Source organism: Cervus elaphus, chromosome 19 (genome assembly GCF_910594005.1).
Source record: "Cervus elaphus chromosome 19, mCerEla1.1, whole genome shotgun sequence".
In the NCBI taxonomy this organism is placed as follows: domain Eukaryota; kingdom Metazoa; phylum Chordata; class Mammalia; order Artiodactyla; family Cervidae; genus Cervus; species Cervus elaphus.
The window spans coordinates 52914954-52930189 of record NC_057833.1 but is presented as its reverse complement, the minus strand read 5'-3'; the positions used below and the strand labels follow the sequence as shown (position 1 = coordinate 52930189).

The window sequence follows — 15236 nt, the reverse complement described above, 5'->3', positions numbered from 1 at the left end:
CTAGAACTGTGAGATACTTAGTTTCTGTTGTTTAAGCTGCCCAGTCTGTTGTTTTGTTGTGGCAGCCCTATCAAACTAACATAAATATATTCACTATTTCAGAGAATTGATCCCCACCTGTTCCTATTTAATCTTCTGATTAGTAATAGGATAATGACTAAGAATATAATCTAAGAAGCTAGCCCTGAATTTTTCTCAAATTATTTTAAGTCTCAAAATTTCTTCACCTGTAAAATGGGGATAATACCTATCTCATAGAGTTAAATTAAGGATGAAGTGTAAAGAGATGTTTAAAATTTTCATAGTATATTATCTGGCATACAGGCACTAAGTAAGTGGTAGAATTTATTATCTTTATGTATGATGGGCTATTTACATGTGCTCTGTCAATTTGGCTTAGTTTTCTCCTAGTCAGTTTAGTAAATCTTCTGTGTGTGAAGTGCCACACACATACATACTTTCTATTAATACAGTTATTTGATTGTTTTGGGGGTAGCATCTGTTACCTTTATTGTTTGCTTGAAGTTAAGAACACAAACCGATAAAGTGAGTTGTAGTATATTTTAAACATATATGCTAAAAATCCTTCTAATATATTAGATTTGTTTAAATGATTTGATAACTTTGTTCCAAGGACCAAGCTTAGGCTATTTTTCTTTCTTCATCTTTTTCATTCTGTGAAGACATCATGGCTTATCAGAAACTTCTCTCCATGAGGAATTCTAATTTGCAGTAGGAAGAACAAAGTTCTACATTTTTAGTGTCAGATTCAATTCTAAAGTTCTCTATATTATTTATAAGGTATATTTCATAGTCCGGTTTCATTTCTTTTACCAGATGGTTTACAGAATAACATCTTATATCTCTTTAATTAAGAATGGAATTTGCATCCGTAGATATTTCACTGTGTTTCTCTTACCTAATAAGAGTTTTGAAGGTGAAGTCGCTCAGTCGTGTCCAACTCTTTGCGACCCCATGGACTGTAGCCTACCAGGCTCCTCCATCCATGGGATTTTCCAGGCAAGAGTACTGGAGTGGGTTGCCATTTCCTCTCCAAATAAGAGTTTTAGGCTATAAATCTTTATGCTCTTTCCTCACATACATAATGCACTCTATCTCTTGCTCATTTCTATCTTTGCTCAGTTTGTAAACTGGCATCATAATATCCTTTGTCCCCAGTCTCTCTCTCTCTCTCTCATTCTGAGACTGCAATTATGTGAAGATTTTACTTGCTGTCATTTATTCAAAGTAATATTTACTGGGAACTTACTGTGGTAACCCAAGGGTGAAAGAGCAGACAAAACCCAGGAGGGTCTTGGAATGAAGGAATGGAAAAACCAGACCTTTATCATACTTCCCATCCCCAAAGTTGTAACTATTAATGAATTGCAGGTCCTCCTGACCAGTATAACCTGTCTCCCCTCCTACCCCATAGGGAGAAGGTATTTGCCTCACTCTTTCCCCCACCCAGTATACATGCTTCATCCAACCAGCAAATGACCCGCAAGACCCATATCCCACTCCTTGTACCCTGGCTATAAAAGTGGACTAAGGATGCCTGTTCAACGTCGTCAGTTCTCCCTTGAGCTGGCCTGCTCTAATAAACTTTTATTTCCCTCTCATTCTGTCTAACATCTGGAAATTCTTTTCCAACCCACGCCCGTACCACAACACTTACTATGTATGACACTATGCTATCTATCTTCCATGGAGGAAGAAGAATATTAAAATAGCCTCAAAGAATCCACAATGTTAGCATTCTAATCATATCTTTTTAGGCTGCTAATTGTTTGAAAACATTTATATATTCTGATGATTTTTCTTCCACTTCCCATTCCTATTTCTTGTCCCATCTGAAGAGATATATACTCTGTCACTTCTTTTTAACTTAAGAAAGCCAATGAATTCCTTCTAGGTCTTCAAGCAAAGTCTTTGTCAATCTGTTTTGTGTGCTTTTTCATTCTTAGTTCTCCAATAATTTTTAGAATAAAGCCACTACTTAGTTTGCTAAGATAGTATAGTGTCAGTGATCAGTGGTTTTAGGGGGTTTGAGGGGTTTTCAGTTCAGTTCAGTCACTCAGCCATGTCCGACTCTTTGCGACTCCATGAGCCGCAGCATGCCAGGCCTCCCTGTCCATCACCAACTCCTCAAGAGGCAGGTCAGGTGGGGGGGGTGGTTTAGGGGGTTACAAATAATAACTCTCATTTTGCTGATTCAGGATAATATCTTCTTTCTTCATTCTCATCAAAAGACCAAATGATCACTTGCTGTAGGTTTGGTTCCTTTATTTAAAAATTAAAGCAGTTGCCAGTAGACTTTCTGAAGGAGTAAAGTGCATCTAAATCTATTATTTTAGACAACAGTGTCTACTTCTCAAAAAATTAAAGCAATTCCCTTCTCCCCTTTCTAAAAGAAAGCAAGACATAAAAAAGAGGAAAGAAAACTCTTTAGTCTCAATAGGCACCCATACTTAGAAGTGAAATGGGCCAAGAAGAAAAGAAAAAAAGACTGAAAAAAAGAAAAAAGAAGAAAAAAAGGCAAGGACTGATATATATTGTTAGGAAGCACTATAGTATTTGGAACCCTACTAAAAACTAGTTTACATTAGACATGGCATTTTTTCTAGCCTTGTTTTTACCCCTCCAAATGGTACTGGATATACTTGGGTACCATCTCACAGATCTTTTACTAGTAACTATTAATAACCCTATTGTTCAAAGTCCTTTAAGCACCTTTTATATGTAAAACATATGTCAGTGCTGAATAAGATAGAAATATACAGTACCATGTTTGACTACAATAGTGTTACTTTCTAGCTGTGGCAATAACAGACTACCAGGCAGTATTGGGGGTTCTTTGGGAGGTCTCCAAAGGAGTAAAATAGTACTGAAGAAAATAAAAAAGAACATGAGCATTGACCTGAGGATTCCAAAAACTGGGCTCTATTCCATCTCTGCCATTTCCTTGCTATGTGACATCAGACAACTCATTTCTCTTTCAGGAGTACCTTTTCATCCCTCACCCCTTCCATCCCCTTCCTCTAAAAGGGAAAAGAAAAGAAAATAATAAAAAGGAAAAGAAAAGAAGAGGTTATCCTAGAATATCTCTAAAATGTAAGAATACATGAGATTACTAATGAACTCTGTTGCATTGGGCTTCCCTTGTGACTCAGTTGGTAAAGAATCCGCCTGCAATGTGGGAGACCTGGATTTGATACGTGGGTTCTTTAAGATCCCCTGGAGAAGGGAAAGGATACCCACTCTAGTATTCTGACCTGGAGAATTCCATGGACTGGAGAGACTTTCACTTTCTGTTGCATTGCCCAGATTGTAGACTACAGCTGGCTACGGTCCCCTGCGCTGCCCTTCACTTTCAGAGATGAAGAAATCGAGGTCCCAAATTCCCCCAATTGAGTAACAGGTTAGGGCTCAGAACCACATCTTCCCTTCCTGATGCTGGTTTAAAAAAAACAAAAACAAAAACAAAACCCTGAACCGAATAGTGCATCTTTCAAAATGATTACTGTGACTCATAGAAAAAGCTTAAAATGTATTCTTGATATGGTTTACTGAGAAAAATGTTTCTTAAATTTTTTTTCGTATATATGAAAATGGGGGGAAAAGCAAGTGTATATATTGGAACAACGTGAACGATTCTTTCCTTAGGATCTGGTATGCTATTAATACAAATTCTGTAACTATAGCAATGAAATTCCATTTGGCAGATGTGACCTGTTAAGCAATTATACAAGTAGCATAGCAGTGAGGGGACACAAGCAGATGCACCCGGAGAGCAGGAAGAGGCTCAGAAGTGATAAACTGCAAAATAGTTGCCCAGTTCGCAGTATTGTCCAGAGTCAGACGAAAGAGAAGCCCTCCTGCAGTCCTGAAGGCGCCCAAGTTCGCACGCTTCCTGGCATTCTATTGATTCATACTTGCGTCCTTCAACAGGTAGCGCCAATTACAGCCCCCAAAGCACGGCCCCCTTGCATACTGGCCAATACCGCTGTCAATCAAATACCTCACCTGCCTTTCTAAAATTTCCCCTCCCCCTTTCATTGGCTCTTCCTTCGACCTATCCACAAATTTCTTCCGCGCCTCTCGACCGCGGAACTTGGCCCTTTGGAGCCCAGGATTGGAGCCGAGGCTGCTTCCGCCCATTGACGTAGCGGAGCTCTCCGCCCTTTTCTCGGGCCCCTTGCGGCCGGGAAGGAGGAGCCGGGCGAGAGAAGGCGGGTGGCTCGGGGGCGGGGCTTGCCTCCCACGGCGGGAGGGCGGAGCTTGCGGTGGAGCCTGCCTGCCTGCCTGCCCCGTTAGGACCTCGGAGAGCGCCAGGAGCCGCTACCAGAGGGACTGGAGAAGCGGCCGGAGCCTGTCCGGACGGACGCCTGCGAGCTCGCGTCCCTCCGCATCCTCAGCTTTCCGGGCTGTCAGTCGGCTAGCGGCGACTGAGGAAGGTGCCTAAGTCGGGAGTCAGATAGTGATCCCCTTGGGACGCCGACGCCGCCGTCCAGCCGCAGCTCCCTCGCACCTTGTGTGTGTGTGTGTGTGCGCGCGTGAGCGCCCGGGCGCGTAGGTCTGCGTGAGGGTGTTTGTGTGTTCGCGCTCCCGCGGGCTAGAGCCCCGCGCCTAGGCTCTCGGCCTGGGGAGGGACAGCGGGAGCGGCGGCTTTTCTCGGCCGGTCGACTAAGGCAGGACTCGGGCGCAACCGTCGTCGCCTCTGCCTTAAGACCCCCAAGAGCCGCTGCCCTGCTGCTGGAGAGGGACGCGCGGGTTGGCGCGGCTCCCGCTGCAGGCAGAGCGGGGCGAGGAGGGGTGGAGGGGGAAGAGGGGAGGGGGGAGGCGGAGGGAGAAGCGGAGGTAGTCGGCGCAGCAGCTCTCGCCTCCCGTCGGCTGTTGCTGTGGATCACCTGCAGGTGTTTGAGGGTACGGCTGTTCTGAGTGGGAAATAAAAAAGCACCCCCCACGCCTCTTTTCCTGTTGAGAAAAAGGGAGCGTTGAAGATGTTGGGGGAGACCCCCAAAGGTGGTGGCAGAATAAATACTAGCTCCCTTCCACCACCATTTTTTTTTTGAAAATAAAAATACTCTGAGCTCAACCTTCAGGAGGAAAGCCCGCCTTTAAGAGAGTCTTGGTTTGTGGGACTCTGGTTTGATTGTGTAATAATGATGATATAATGCTAATGACGATGATGACACTGCCTTTTATTTTTACCTCGGTGCTGATAAAGCGTAGTAGCTACAGCTGGGGATAAAGCCCTTGAAAATTTGATGTGTGAGGAGGAAATACTGTTGCTCTTGGAGTTTGTGTTTTATATTTTTGAAGGATATGTTTTTTTATAATTAAAATTCGATAGAAGATTGATTTCCCCCCTCCTCCTTTTTAAAAAACTCATGTAAAAATGGGGACTGGCTAGTGCCATGACTGAGGAAAAGCTAAACACTTTTCCCCACGTATAATTCCATGTATTAAGCCCCCCTTTCCTTTGAATTTCTCCACAGTTTTTAAAATGAAGAAGTTTAATTTCCGAAAAGTTTTGGATGGCTTAACGGCCTCATCCCCTGGCAGCAGCAGTGGCAGTAACAGTGGTGGTGGGGCTGGAAGTGGTTCCACACATCCGGCAGGGACTGCAGGGATTCTCAGAGAGGAGATTCAGGAAACCTTGACTTCAGACTATTTCCAGATTTGTAAGGTAAGTTTTGAATTGGCTTAAAGCTTATTCTTTCTTTATTTTGCTGCTGTGAGGAAAGAATTAAAACACACCCTCTAAGGGCTGGAAATTGTTCAGATGCTGGTATCAGAGAGTCTGCAGAGAATGCAGAGAATTTTGTGGGTAAGTCAGTTTGTATTAAGATATTCCAGGCATCAACTTAAAAAGCAGTTATAGTTTAAGGGAAGTATTAATAAGCAAACATTACGAGTAGAATATGCAAGATAATATTAAGATGCAGTCTTGGACTACTTTTTAATTCAATATTTATGTATAAATAGTTAACTCCATGTTGTCACTCAGAGAAACTAATTTTACTGTTCAATATAAAAGGATTAAAGCTATTAAGATATCGCTAGAATTGAAAAGATAAGAGCTAGATGAATACATCCATTAAAAGATCTAAAGGCAGTGTTTAAAATTCTGAATAAAAACATACCTAGATTCTTAAATTCTTAATAAACAAATACTATGAGCTTAATACTTATAGGAACTCAAAAATAGACTGTGTTATTGTTTAGTGAGGAAGCGTTTTAAATAATTATACTTTAATATTGAGCTAATAAGCAAAAGAGTTTCTGATGGGGAGAGTGGGAACAAGCATTGTGTTCATATATAGAAGTATTGTTTTATTTTCTGACATGAAGGGATTTATAATTTTCATTGTTTCTTTAGGAGGTAGCTTAGAAATGTGCTTTTGACTTTTCATGTTCAATAAAAAAGTTACCGAGTCATTTGTATGCATGAGAAGAAATAGTATATTTTTGAAATCATAGAAATTGAGTATTGCATTTTTGAGTAATTCAACATAAATTTTTTTGAAATTATTAACATCATTTTTGTAGTAAACAAATTATGTGTAGTAAACAAATCATGTGTAATGGGGTAAGTTTCAATTAGTCTTAGTCTGTGTTCCCAGTAGGGTCATTATAAAAACAAGTCTATAATTATTAAAATATTATAAACTAGTTTACATAAAAGTGAATTTATTTAGAATTAAGTTAAACAGATTTAGTCCTAACCTCCTCTGTGAAATTTGTAGACAGTACAGTTTTGTATACAAAATTGTGTACAATTTTATCCTCACTTTGAAATAATAGATATTTTGTCAAATAAGGGAGGAGCTTAACGAGACAAATATGTGAAAGGGTCCTGAAGTCCAGATTTAAACTGCTAGGCAGGGGAATTATGCCCAGATTCTGTAATCTTTGATGTATTACTATTACCATTCCAAGATTCTGAAAACAATTCCCTAAGTGTCTCAGTTTATGAATGTGATAGTAATGCAGGAGAGTTTTAGTAGAGTTAAAATTGATATAGAAAAGATAAACTTCTGAAACAGAATGGCATTGGACTCTTGAGGTTATATAGACAAGGTTTTAGGGGAAAGCAAGAGAGGAAAATAGGATAGATAATCACCTACTTATTTATGTAGGCAAGAGATAGTCATGCAAAGTGGCAAAAGCTAAATATGTATTATTTAAAAAAAACATATGGCATGGTAGGAAGAACACCGACCTAGGAATCAGAACATTTGTATTTTATTTAAAGCTCTGTCACTTCTCAGCCATATAATCTTTGGTAAGACATTTATCTCCTTGTGACTTGAATTTCTCATCTGTAGTATGGTAATAGGGCTTCTGTAAGTATTTCTGCTCTTCTTACCTGAGAGGATTGTTGGGAAGATCAAACAAGACGGTTAGGTGAAGGCAATGTATAAGTTGGAAGAGGCAATGAAACACATATTTATATTATTGTTAAAGTTTTAAAATTACCTTGTTCTTGATAGAATGAATATAACCAGTGAGCTATAAAATATTAAGTAATAATACTCAGAGAAATTATAAGGATAGATAGCTTTGTGTGCTGAACACTAATAGCATTGAAATTTCACAAAGTGGGGAAAGTACTGTGACATCTTTAGATAGGAATATAGTTAATTTAAAAAAGTGGTTGAATGATTTTAGGTTTTCTGGACTATAACAAAATATGTAAAGATGGATTAAGGATATCCCCAAATTGACTGTTGCTAAAATGGGGAATTAATTTGAACTCACTGATTAAATGTGCAAAGGATATTCATTTCTGAGTACTAAACAGTTGGTACCTTCTAAGTACTTCTGTCTTTTCAGTATGGCTAAAATTAAAGTATAAATCTAGAATCTGCTCTTTTGAAAATCATCTTTTTTTCCATTGTTTGATGGGTTTTCAAATCATATTCTATTTTCTTAGTATTTCCATAATTTATTCCCTTTTCATCATCTTCATTACTTGTTTATTCTATCATATTTTCTTGCTTGATCTCTTGAAGTCACTTCCTAACTGATCTTCTCACCTCATGTTTTACCCTATTCAAATTCATTTTGTTATAATGGTTATTTCTGAATTATAATGTTATTTATGTCATTTTCCTGCTAAAAATTCTATGTTGGTTTCCCTAGAGCAGTGGTGATCTACAAACAGAAGTCTTTGTTTTTTATATTTGGTTTTGTTATATGATATTATGCATAGGCAGGTAGTAGGACAGTTGCTAGTCTTATAAAAATACAGGCTTTATAATCAGTGACACATGTCTAAGAAGTTCAGAAACGAATGGCAGAAGAAATTTTGGTTCAAGGTCAGCAAAAAACAGGTTAATGCATCGGTTTGCTGCAATCTGTTTTAAGTTCAGTGTGTATGCATTTGAATACCCGGTGTTGTTCAGATATTTGTATGGCTTTTTTGAAATATTGAACTGCCTTTTCTGAACTTGAATTCCATGAAAACAGTTTGAAACAGTTTGAAATAGTACACTAAACTTCAGACTATTTAACTTGATTTTTATATAGTTCCTTTTGGAAGGGGCTTGTGTTTACCTTTCCATCCTCGTTTCCTTGATGCCCTAGATATACTACATTCTCAGAAAGCACCATTATTTTCTCATATCTCAATGCCTTTTCTTAGCTTACTGCTTCTGACTAGAACATCTCTTCCAGCTTTAATATAATTGGAGAATTCCAGTTACCTTTCATTACTTCATAGTTCAAACACCATCTATATGAAACCAACTCTGACCACTGCCTTTCTCATCTACCTACCCCAGACAGAGTTAGGGTTTCTCCTCATGTCTCTCTTTTCCTGTAGCATCTTCCATGGTGTGAATTTGGCAACTTGTGTTTTAAAAAGACTTTTGACACTATTATACTATGAACTCTTTGGGAAACAATTATATATTTTTTTCTTCTCATTGTTAGGGTGCTCACTACCTTTCAGGCCAGTGGTTCTCAACTCTGCCTTAAAAGAAAGATTTCTAGCTCTACCCTAGTCCTAGAAAATCACAGTTTCTAGGGATGGAGCCTTGGCACTTATATCTTTTAAAAAGTACTCACAGGAGATTCTGATGCACAGTCAATATTGAGAATCAGTATAGTAGGCACTTGATGTACTTTATGAATGAAGTAGCATGTACATGGTTCATTGATTAATTGAAAAGAGATTAAAGCATAAATATCATTGATAATGATATAGGTCTTAAACATTTTAACTGGAAACATTTAAATATGCATCAATTTACAAAGCACCTGATAACCAATCAAGATTTTTCTGTTGCATATTGATTCTCTGACTGAAGTTCTGTGTGGGCTTCTTATCCATAAACCATTCCAAATTCATTATGTGCAATTTTCAGTTTTTGTTTGTTTAAAATAGAATAAGGATATTTATGCTTTCAGAGGAAACGTGTCAGATGAGATATATATATATATATATACAAGCACACATACACAGACATACATGTATTTCAATAAGCAGTTTATACACGTGTGTACAATCTAGATGAATATACACACACACACATATATATATGCAAAAGTATATACAAAGTATAGATGAACAAACATATGTGTATGTATGTATTTTTTCTAGATTCATTTTATGTTCATCCCTACAGTTACATGGCCCATACCTAGTTAGTCTGGGAGCAGGAGAGTGTGAGTATTCTAGCTACAGAGTTTAGTAGTTTTGAACATTTAATGAACCATTAGTATCAACCTGTGTTTTACAAAGAGAATGGAGAGTTTTTGTTAATCTAGCAAGTTGGTTAAATTAAAATTAGAAAGCTTCATCTGTAAGATATCCCATTTGACCTTCATAACAGTCCTGTAAAGACATCGAGGGTAGTATTATATTTTTCTTTTACTGAGAAGATATCTGAGACCAGAGAATTTAACTCTCCAAAGTTGGTAAGAGACATAGCTAAGTTTAATGTTCTGATTTTTCATCCTCAAATCCAGTACTTTTTCTGCTTCATTTTTCTCACTTATTAGAATAGGCAACATAATTAATTCCTCAGGAAACATAGAAACTTTGAGAAGGTAGAGATTATTCTGTTGCCTCTCCCTTAAAAGTACAACACAAATCTGACCATGTCTCTTCCCTTGCTTGGACTACTATTTTATGGCCTTAAAAGAGTTTCTTTTAAGAGTTTCTTCAAAGAGTTTCCCCTGCTTTCACTTGGGCCTCACCACAGTCTCATCTCATAATAGGTAGACGAATCCTTTAAAAATTTAAATCATATCATGTCATTCCTGCTCAGAATTTTTCAGTGGTTTTTCATTTCTCTTAAAAATAAAATCAGAAGTCCTATTATGTCTTATAAAGCTCTAAATGATCTGACCCCAGATAGACATCATTTTCAACTGTTTTCTGTTATTCTACACCAGCTACACTTGCTTTCTTACTGTTTCTCAAAAATGTTCCTGTCTCAGGACTTTTTGCATTTGCTGTTTCCTTTACATGAACACTTCCCTCCTGCCCCACCCCAAATAATGACATTACTTGTTGTCTTTATATCATTCAGTTCTTGGTTCAGTTGTTAAATTCTCAGAGAGATCTTCATTGACCACTGCTCACTACCTTTGCTCTTTACCCTTATTCTGATTATGTTTTCTTGATAACACTTACAACTACCTGCTATTAAATTATGTTTACTTGATTGTTTTTTGCTTCGCCTATTATAAATCCATGAGGACAGGGCTTTATTTTGTTCACAACTGTCTCTCTAATTCATAGAACAGAGCCTACCACATAGAGGGCAGTCAAATATTTGTTGAATGAATGAATGAAAGCTAGGACTCTCATAGAGTGATGTATTAAGAGAAAACTAGATATTATGAAAAAATTTTTTGGAAAAGACTTTTATTAAATACATCTTATATTACATAAACACAAGGAAACCATTAAGCAAAAGAGTGACACCACTTTAGGAACATGGTACATATTTTTTAGAAAGATATGGAAAAGACGTTTGTAGAAAGATTCAGTTAAATTTATTTCAGTTTTTATTTTTGCTTCCAAACGATCTTTTTAGGGGAACAATTTAAAAGTATTAGATTGACAGTGACAAACACATGGGGTGTTCTAGACCTAATTAACAAAATAGACAAAAATAAATATATCACTAGAACCAGATGGTATAATCCCTAAAGTTTGAAAAAACTCTTAAATTAGCCAACTCACTCTTCATCAACATTTATAAGTTGATTTTATAAATGGTCATGGTGTCAGAGCCAACATACAGATAATTAGTGTAACTTCTTACATGGGAATGGATTGTAATCATGATCTTCATACCAGCCATAATACCAGATCTTCCCAGAGAAACAAGTCTAAGTTCAGAAACATAGTCGTGGACTGTGGAGAGTTGGGGTTTCCAGGACCTTGAAAAGTTGAAAGGAGATTAATTGCTTAGATATCTTTTCCCCAGGTTTTTCATTGTCTCCATATTCCTCTAATTTCATATCATTTTACTTGGGAGGGTCTGTAACTGAAGTTGGCCCAGTCCATAATTATAGTTCCATATTTCTGCACTTTTCATTCATTCAAGGAACTATACAAGATTCTCTGAGATGTGTGGACTTGTCTCATTCTATACTTATAAATGGGTAGAATAACAGATAGTACAGTTGACACTGCAGGATCACTTATTATGGATAAAGCATCTGACAAAGACTTCATGCTCCTGTCACCAGAATGGACAGTAGCAAATAGGCATCTTTAAGAATAGTAATGGAGGCAAACCAGATGAATTAAGCACTCTTATTGGGATTGAGATGTTAACAAATTTAAGAGCCAAATATAATTAAAATAAATTAATTTTTAAGAACTGGAAAACCAAAGCCAACCTATTTCAGTGGTCTAAACTCTCTACTTTGCCTATCCTGAGAGCATAAGGGTGCAGGGGCAAGCTCAAGTAAGGGATTATAGATTTGTAGGAAATATGATTACAGATTTTTTAGGTTACCATAGAGAACAGTTATGTTTTCTCACAAAAGGTCCTTTGGTGCTAGTATATTGTCAGCAAATTGGGCTGTTGGTCTCATTTAGTATGACAGTTCTTATGTTCTTAAAAACAGTGGTGTGATGGTTTGTGTATATCTCAATATAGAACTAATTTAAAATCTTATATAGTTTCTGACTTAGGATTATCAGTAGTGATTAAACCAAATTCCTATTTCTTGAAGGTTAGTACATTTCTGTAGACCCCTTCTGCCTTCACTTGAAGATGTGCCTGTGAAAAATCATAGTTTCATAGTTTGCTTGTAATGATGGAATGATTATATTGGTTTCCTACAATATAGTTCTATGAACCATATACATAGTAGTTTAATAGCAATAACTTTGACTACATCTTTTAGTTGTAGTAGAAGCCCTATTTTAAACACTTTTTATTTATTTTTTTTTTAAATATTTATTTATTTTATTTATTTATTTGGCTGTTCCCAGCCTTAGCTGCAGCATGTGGGATCAAGTTCCCTGACCAGGGATTGAACCCTGGCCCCCTGCATTGGGAGCACAGAGTCTTAGCCTCTAGACCACCAGGGAAGTCCCTTTAAACACTTTTTAAATTGAGGTTTTTCCTACTTAATTGCCAAAATAAGAATCTTTTAGAAAAGATCTTATTTATAGCAAGGGTCCTTCTTTAATTTTAAAAAGGTAACTTTTATTGATTATTTTTAATATTTGAAGGGCTAATCTTATAATGTGTGTTAAACATGAGTGTTTTTATTTAAAAATATGTATTAAGCATATTTTAAAATAAAAGTTAAGTTTTAGAAATAAAGAAAATTGTATTTAAAGGATTTATAGAAGGTAGTTGTAAAGAACAGAATATAAAACCTCTAAAAAGTGCTTAATAAGCCTACCTATACAGAGGCTTGATTAAATGGAGCATTCATAGTCACTGAAGGCATACAATAAGAAGGTATTTTGACAAGTTTAGTTATTCCAAAGATATTTATTATACAGAGTTAAATAAATGGTTAGGACATAAATCATTCTCAACCAACTGACTATAATGAGTGAAATAGTGTATTTTGGTTGATGTATCAGAGAAATCACTCATGATACTTTCTGGATTTACATAAAATATTAGGAAGAAGAGTATGATTTTAGTTCTATTGAAGGCCCAAATATACCAATTGTTATTAATGGTATAGAGAATGACTTTGAATATATTATGTAATGATGATGCATAATCAATATGATGAATTTTAATTAAAGTATATAGTATTTAATGTATTAATTTTAGTAGCATCTTATAACTGGATTATATATGTACAGTAAGTATATCTCTTGAATAGAAATAGCATAACAGCAACAAATAATGGGGGTTTTAAATGTAGATTTAAAGAGTATCCAGAGAAAATTGTTATGTTTTTTCAGTTTTTCTGTTCTGTTAATCACCTGTACATTTCAGTCACATTAGAAATCTAGTACTTTACTTAAATGAAGACAATAAATTAGACTATCAAGAAAATTCATTGGATGGCTTAATGTTCAATCTGATTTGTTCATTGTAAGTTCACTAAAGACCTGTCTTTAAGTCTTCAAACTAAAAAAGGTTGAAAATAAGTAGTACAGTAAATTGAGAAGTTAGATTGAGTCTGGGGGAAATATTTACTGTTTGTAAACATTTAAGTAGGTGGAAATGTAAGGCTAGCAAAGGAGAGGTAAGAGAACAGCACAATGATGCGAGGAGAACTCAAAAGTAGAGACAGATAATCTGAAAACTTTCTTATAAAGAATATTAAGAAAGAGAACTTCAAGGGTATCTTAGCAATGCAGAGAGATCAAGGATGGTGGAAACAGAAGAAATGAAAACCAAGCAAAAAAGTCAGAAGTACCAAGAGACAACTGAATTGGACCAAGAGAAAGTTGATTAGGGTAAAGATATTTACAGTAAGATGATGGATAGAATTAAGATCACACTATAATAGAAAATAGAATTGATAGAATCAGTAATTTTAAGATTAAGTGTGTAAATTGGTTTTCAATAAGAGAAAAGTGGTGGGAAAGTAGTAGAGATGATCGACTCATAGCATTTTGGTATATTGTGGGGGACGGGTAATGCAGTTGACCCACGGAAGAAATTGAGGCTACCAGAAAGGGGAGAGTAGCGTAGGGAATAGTACCTGCCTTAAAGTACCTGCCCTTTAAGATAATAAGGGCATCTTTCTAACAGAGTTTACTGTTTAGAAATTTACAAGGGCTTCTTTTCCACAAATGTCACCAGCAAATTATAATTTTGTCAACAATGCTGTTGTCTCCTTTTAGCACCAGCCTTAGACCTCCATCATTCATGGCATAGATATTACTCTTGCAAGATAATTCCTATCTCGCTCTTAAAACCAGGTTAGCAAATGATATAAAAACTTTGTTGTTTTGTTTTTCAAGACACAGGCAAACTTCCCTAAACTTGAATTTATAGTTTCTAAAAAATAAAAGCAAAATAAGACAAAAGAGAAAGAAATATATTGAGCAATAAAAAATTATTTAAGCCAGAAAAAAATAGTAAAGGTATCTGAGTTGGAAATTTTTTACTTGAGGAAAATACATATTTCATTTGAATTCTCAGTAAACTTTATGCTTTATCTCCATATAAAAATCTGTGGGTCTACTAGAAGATTGTGTTAGTTTCTTATTTTGGCTTCAACAATTTACCAAAAACTAATGACTTAGAACAGCACAAATTTATTATCTTGTAATTCAGGAGGTTAGCAGTTATAAATGGGTGTCACTGGGCTAACATCCAGTCATTGGTAAGACTGCATTTCTTTCTGGAGGGTCTAGGAGAGAGTGTTTTCTTTTCCAGCTTTTATAGGCTATTTACAATTCCTTGACTGATGGCCCCCTTCTATCTTCCATGCCAGCAGAAGCCAGTTGAATCTTTCTCACATTGCATCCTGTGACTCTTAACTTTTCTGCTTTCCTCTTCTATGTTTTAAGACACTTGTGATTACATTGGTCCCACAGGGTAATCCAGGTTATTTTCCCAATCTTGAGGTTCACTGATTAGCAGTCTTCATATCATCTGCAACCCTTTACTGCTCTTTGCCACATATCCTAACATATTCACAGGTTCTTTTGGGAACCATTATTCTGCCTGTCACAAAGGTGCTCTTTACTTTCACCTATCTTTTGTTTTTGTTATTTTATGGAAAACAAAATAACAAGAACAGACAGTATTATAATAAACTTTTAGCTTCAA

The 15236-nt window shown here is 36.4% G+C and overlaps 1 protein-coding gene across 10 annotated transcripts in view; it reads left to right on the top strand.

Moving 5' to 3' along the window:
* The first annotated feature begins 4326 nt into the window (after positions 1-4326).
* Positions 4327-15236, top strand: part of STXBP5L (syntaxin binding protein 5L) — a 327812-nt gene continuing 316902 nt past the window's right edge. For 9 of the 10 annotated variants that reach the window (XM_043874859.1, XM_043874861.1, XM_043874858.1 and 6 more), the window contains exons 1-2: positions 4862-4926; positions 5502-5692. In XM_043874859.1, the coding sequence (XP_043730794.1) occupies positions 5510-5692 (183 nt within the window). In that variant the 5' untranslated portion in view covers positions 4862-4926; positions 5502-5509. Of the gene's footprint in view, positions 4458-4861; positions 4927-5501; positions 5693-15236 lie in introns of those variants that run through there. The other variant, XM_043874853.1, reaches the window with a different exon arrangement.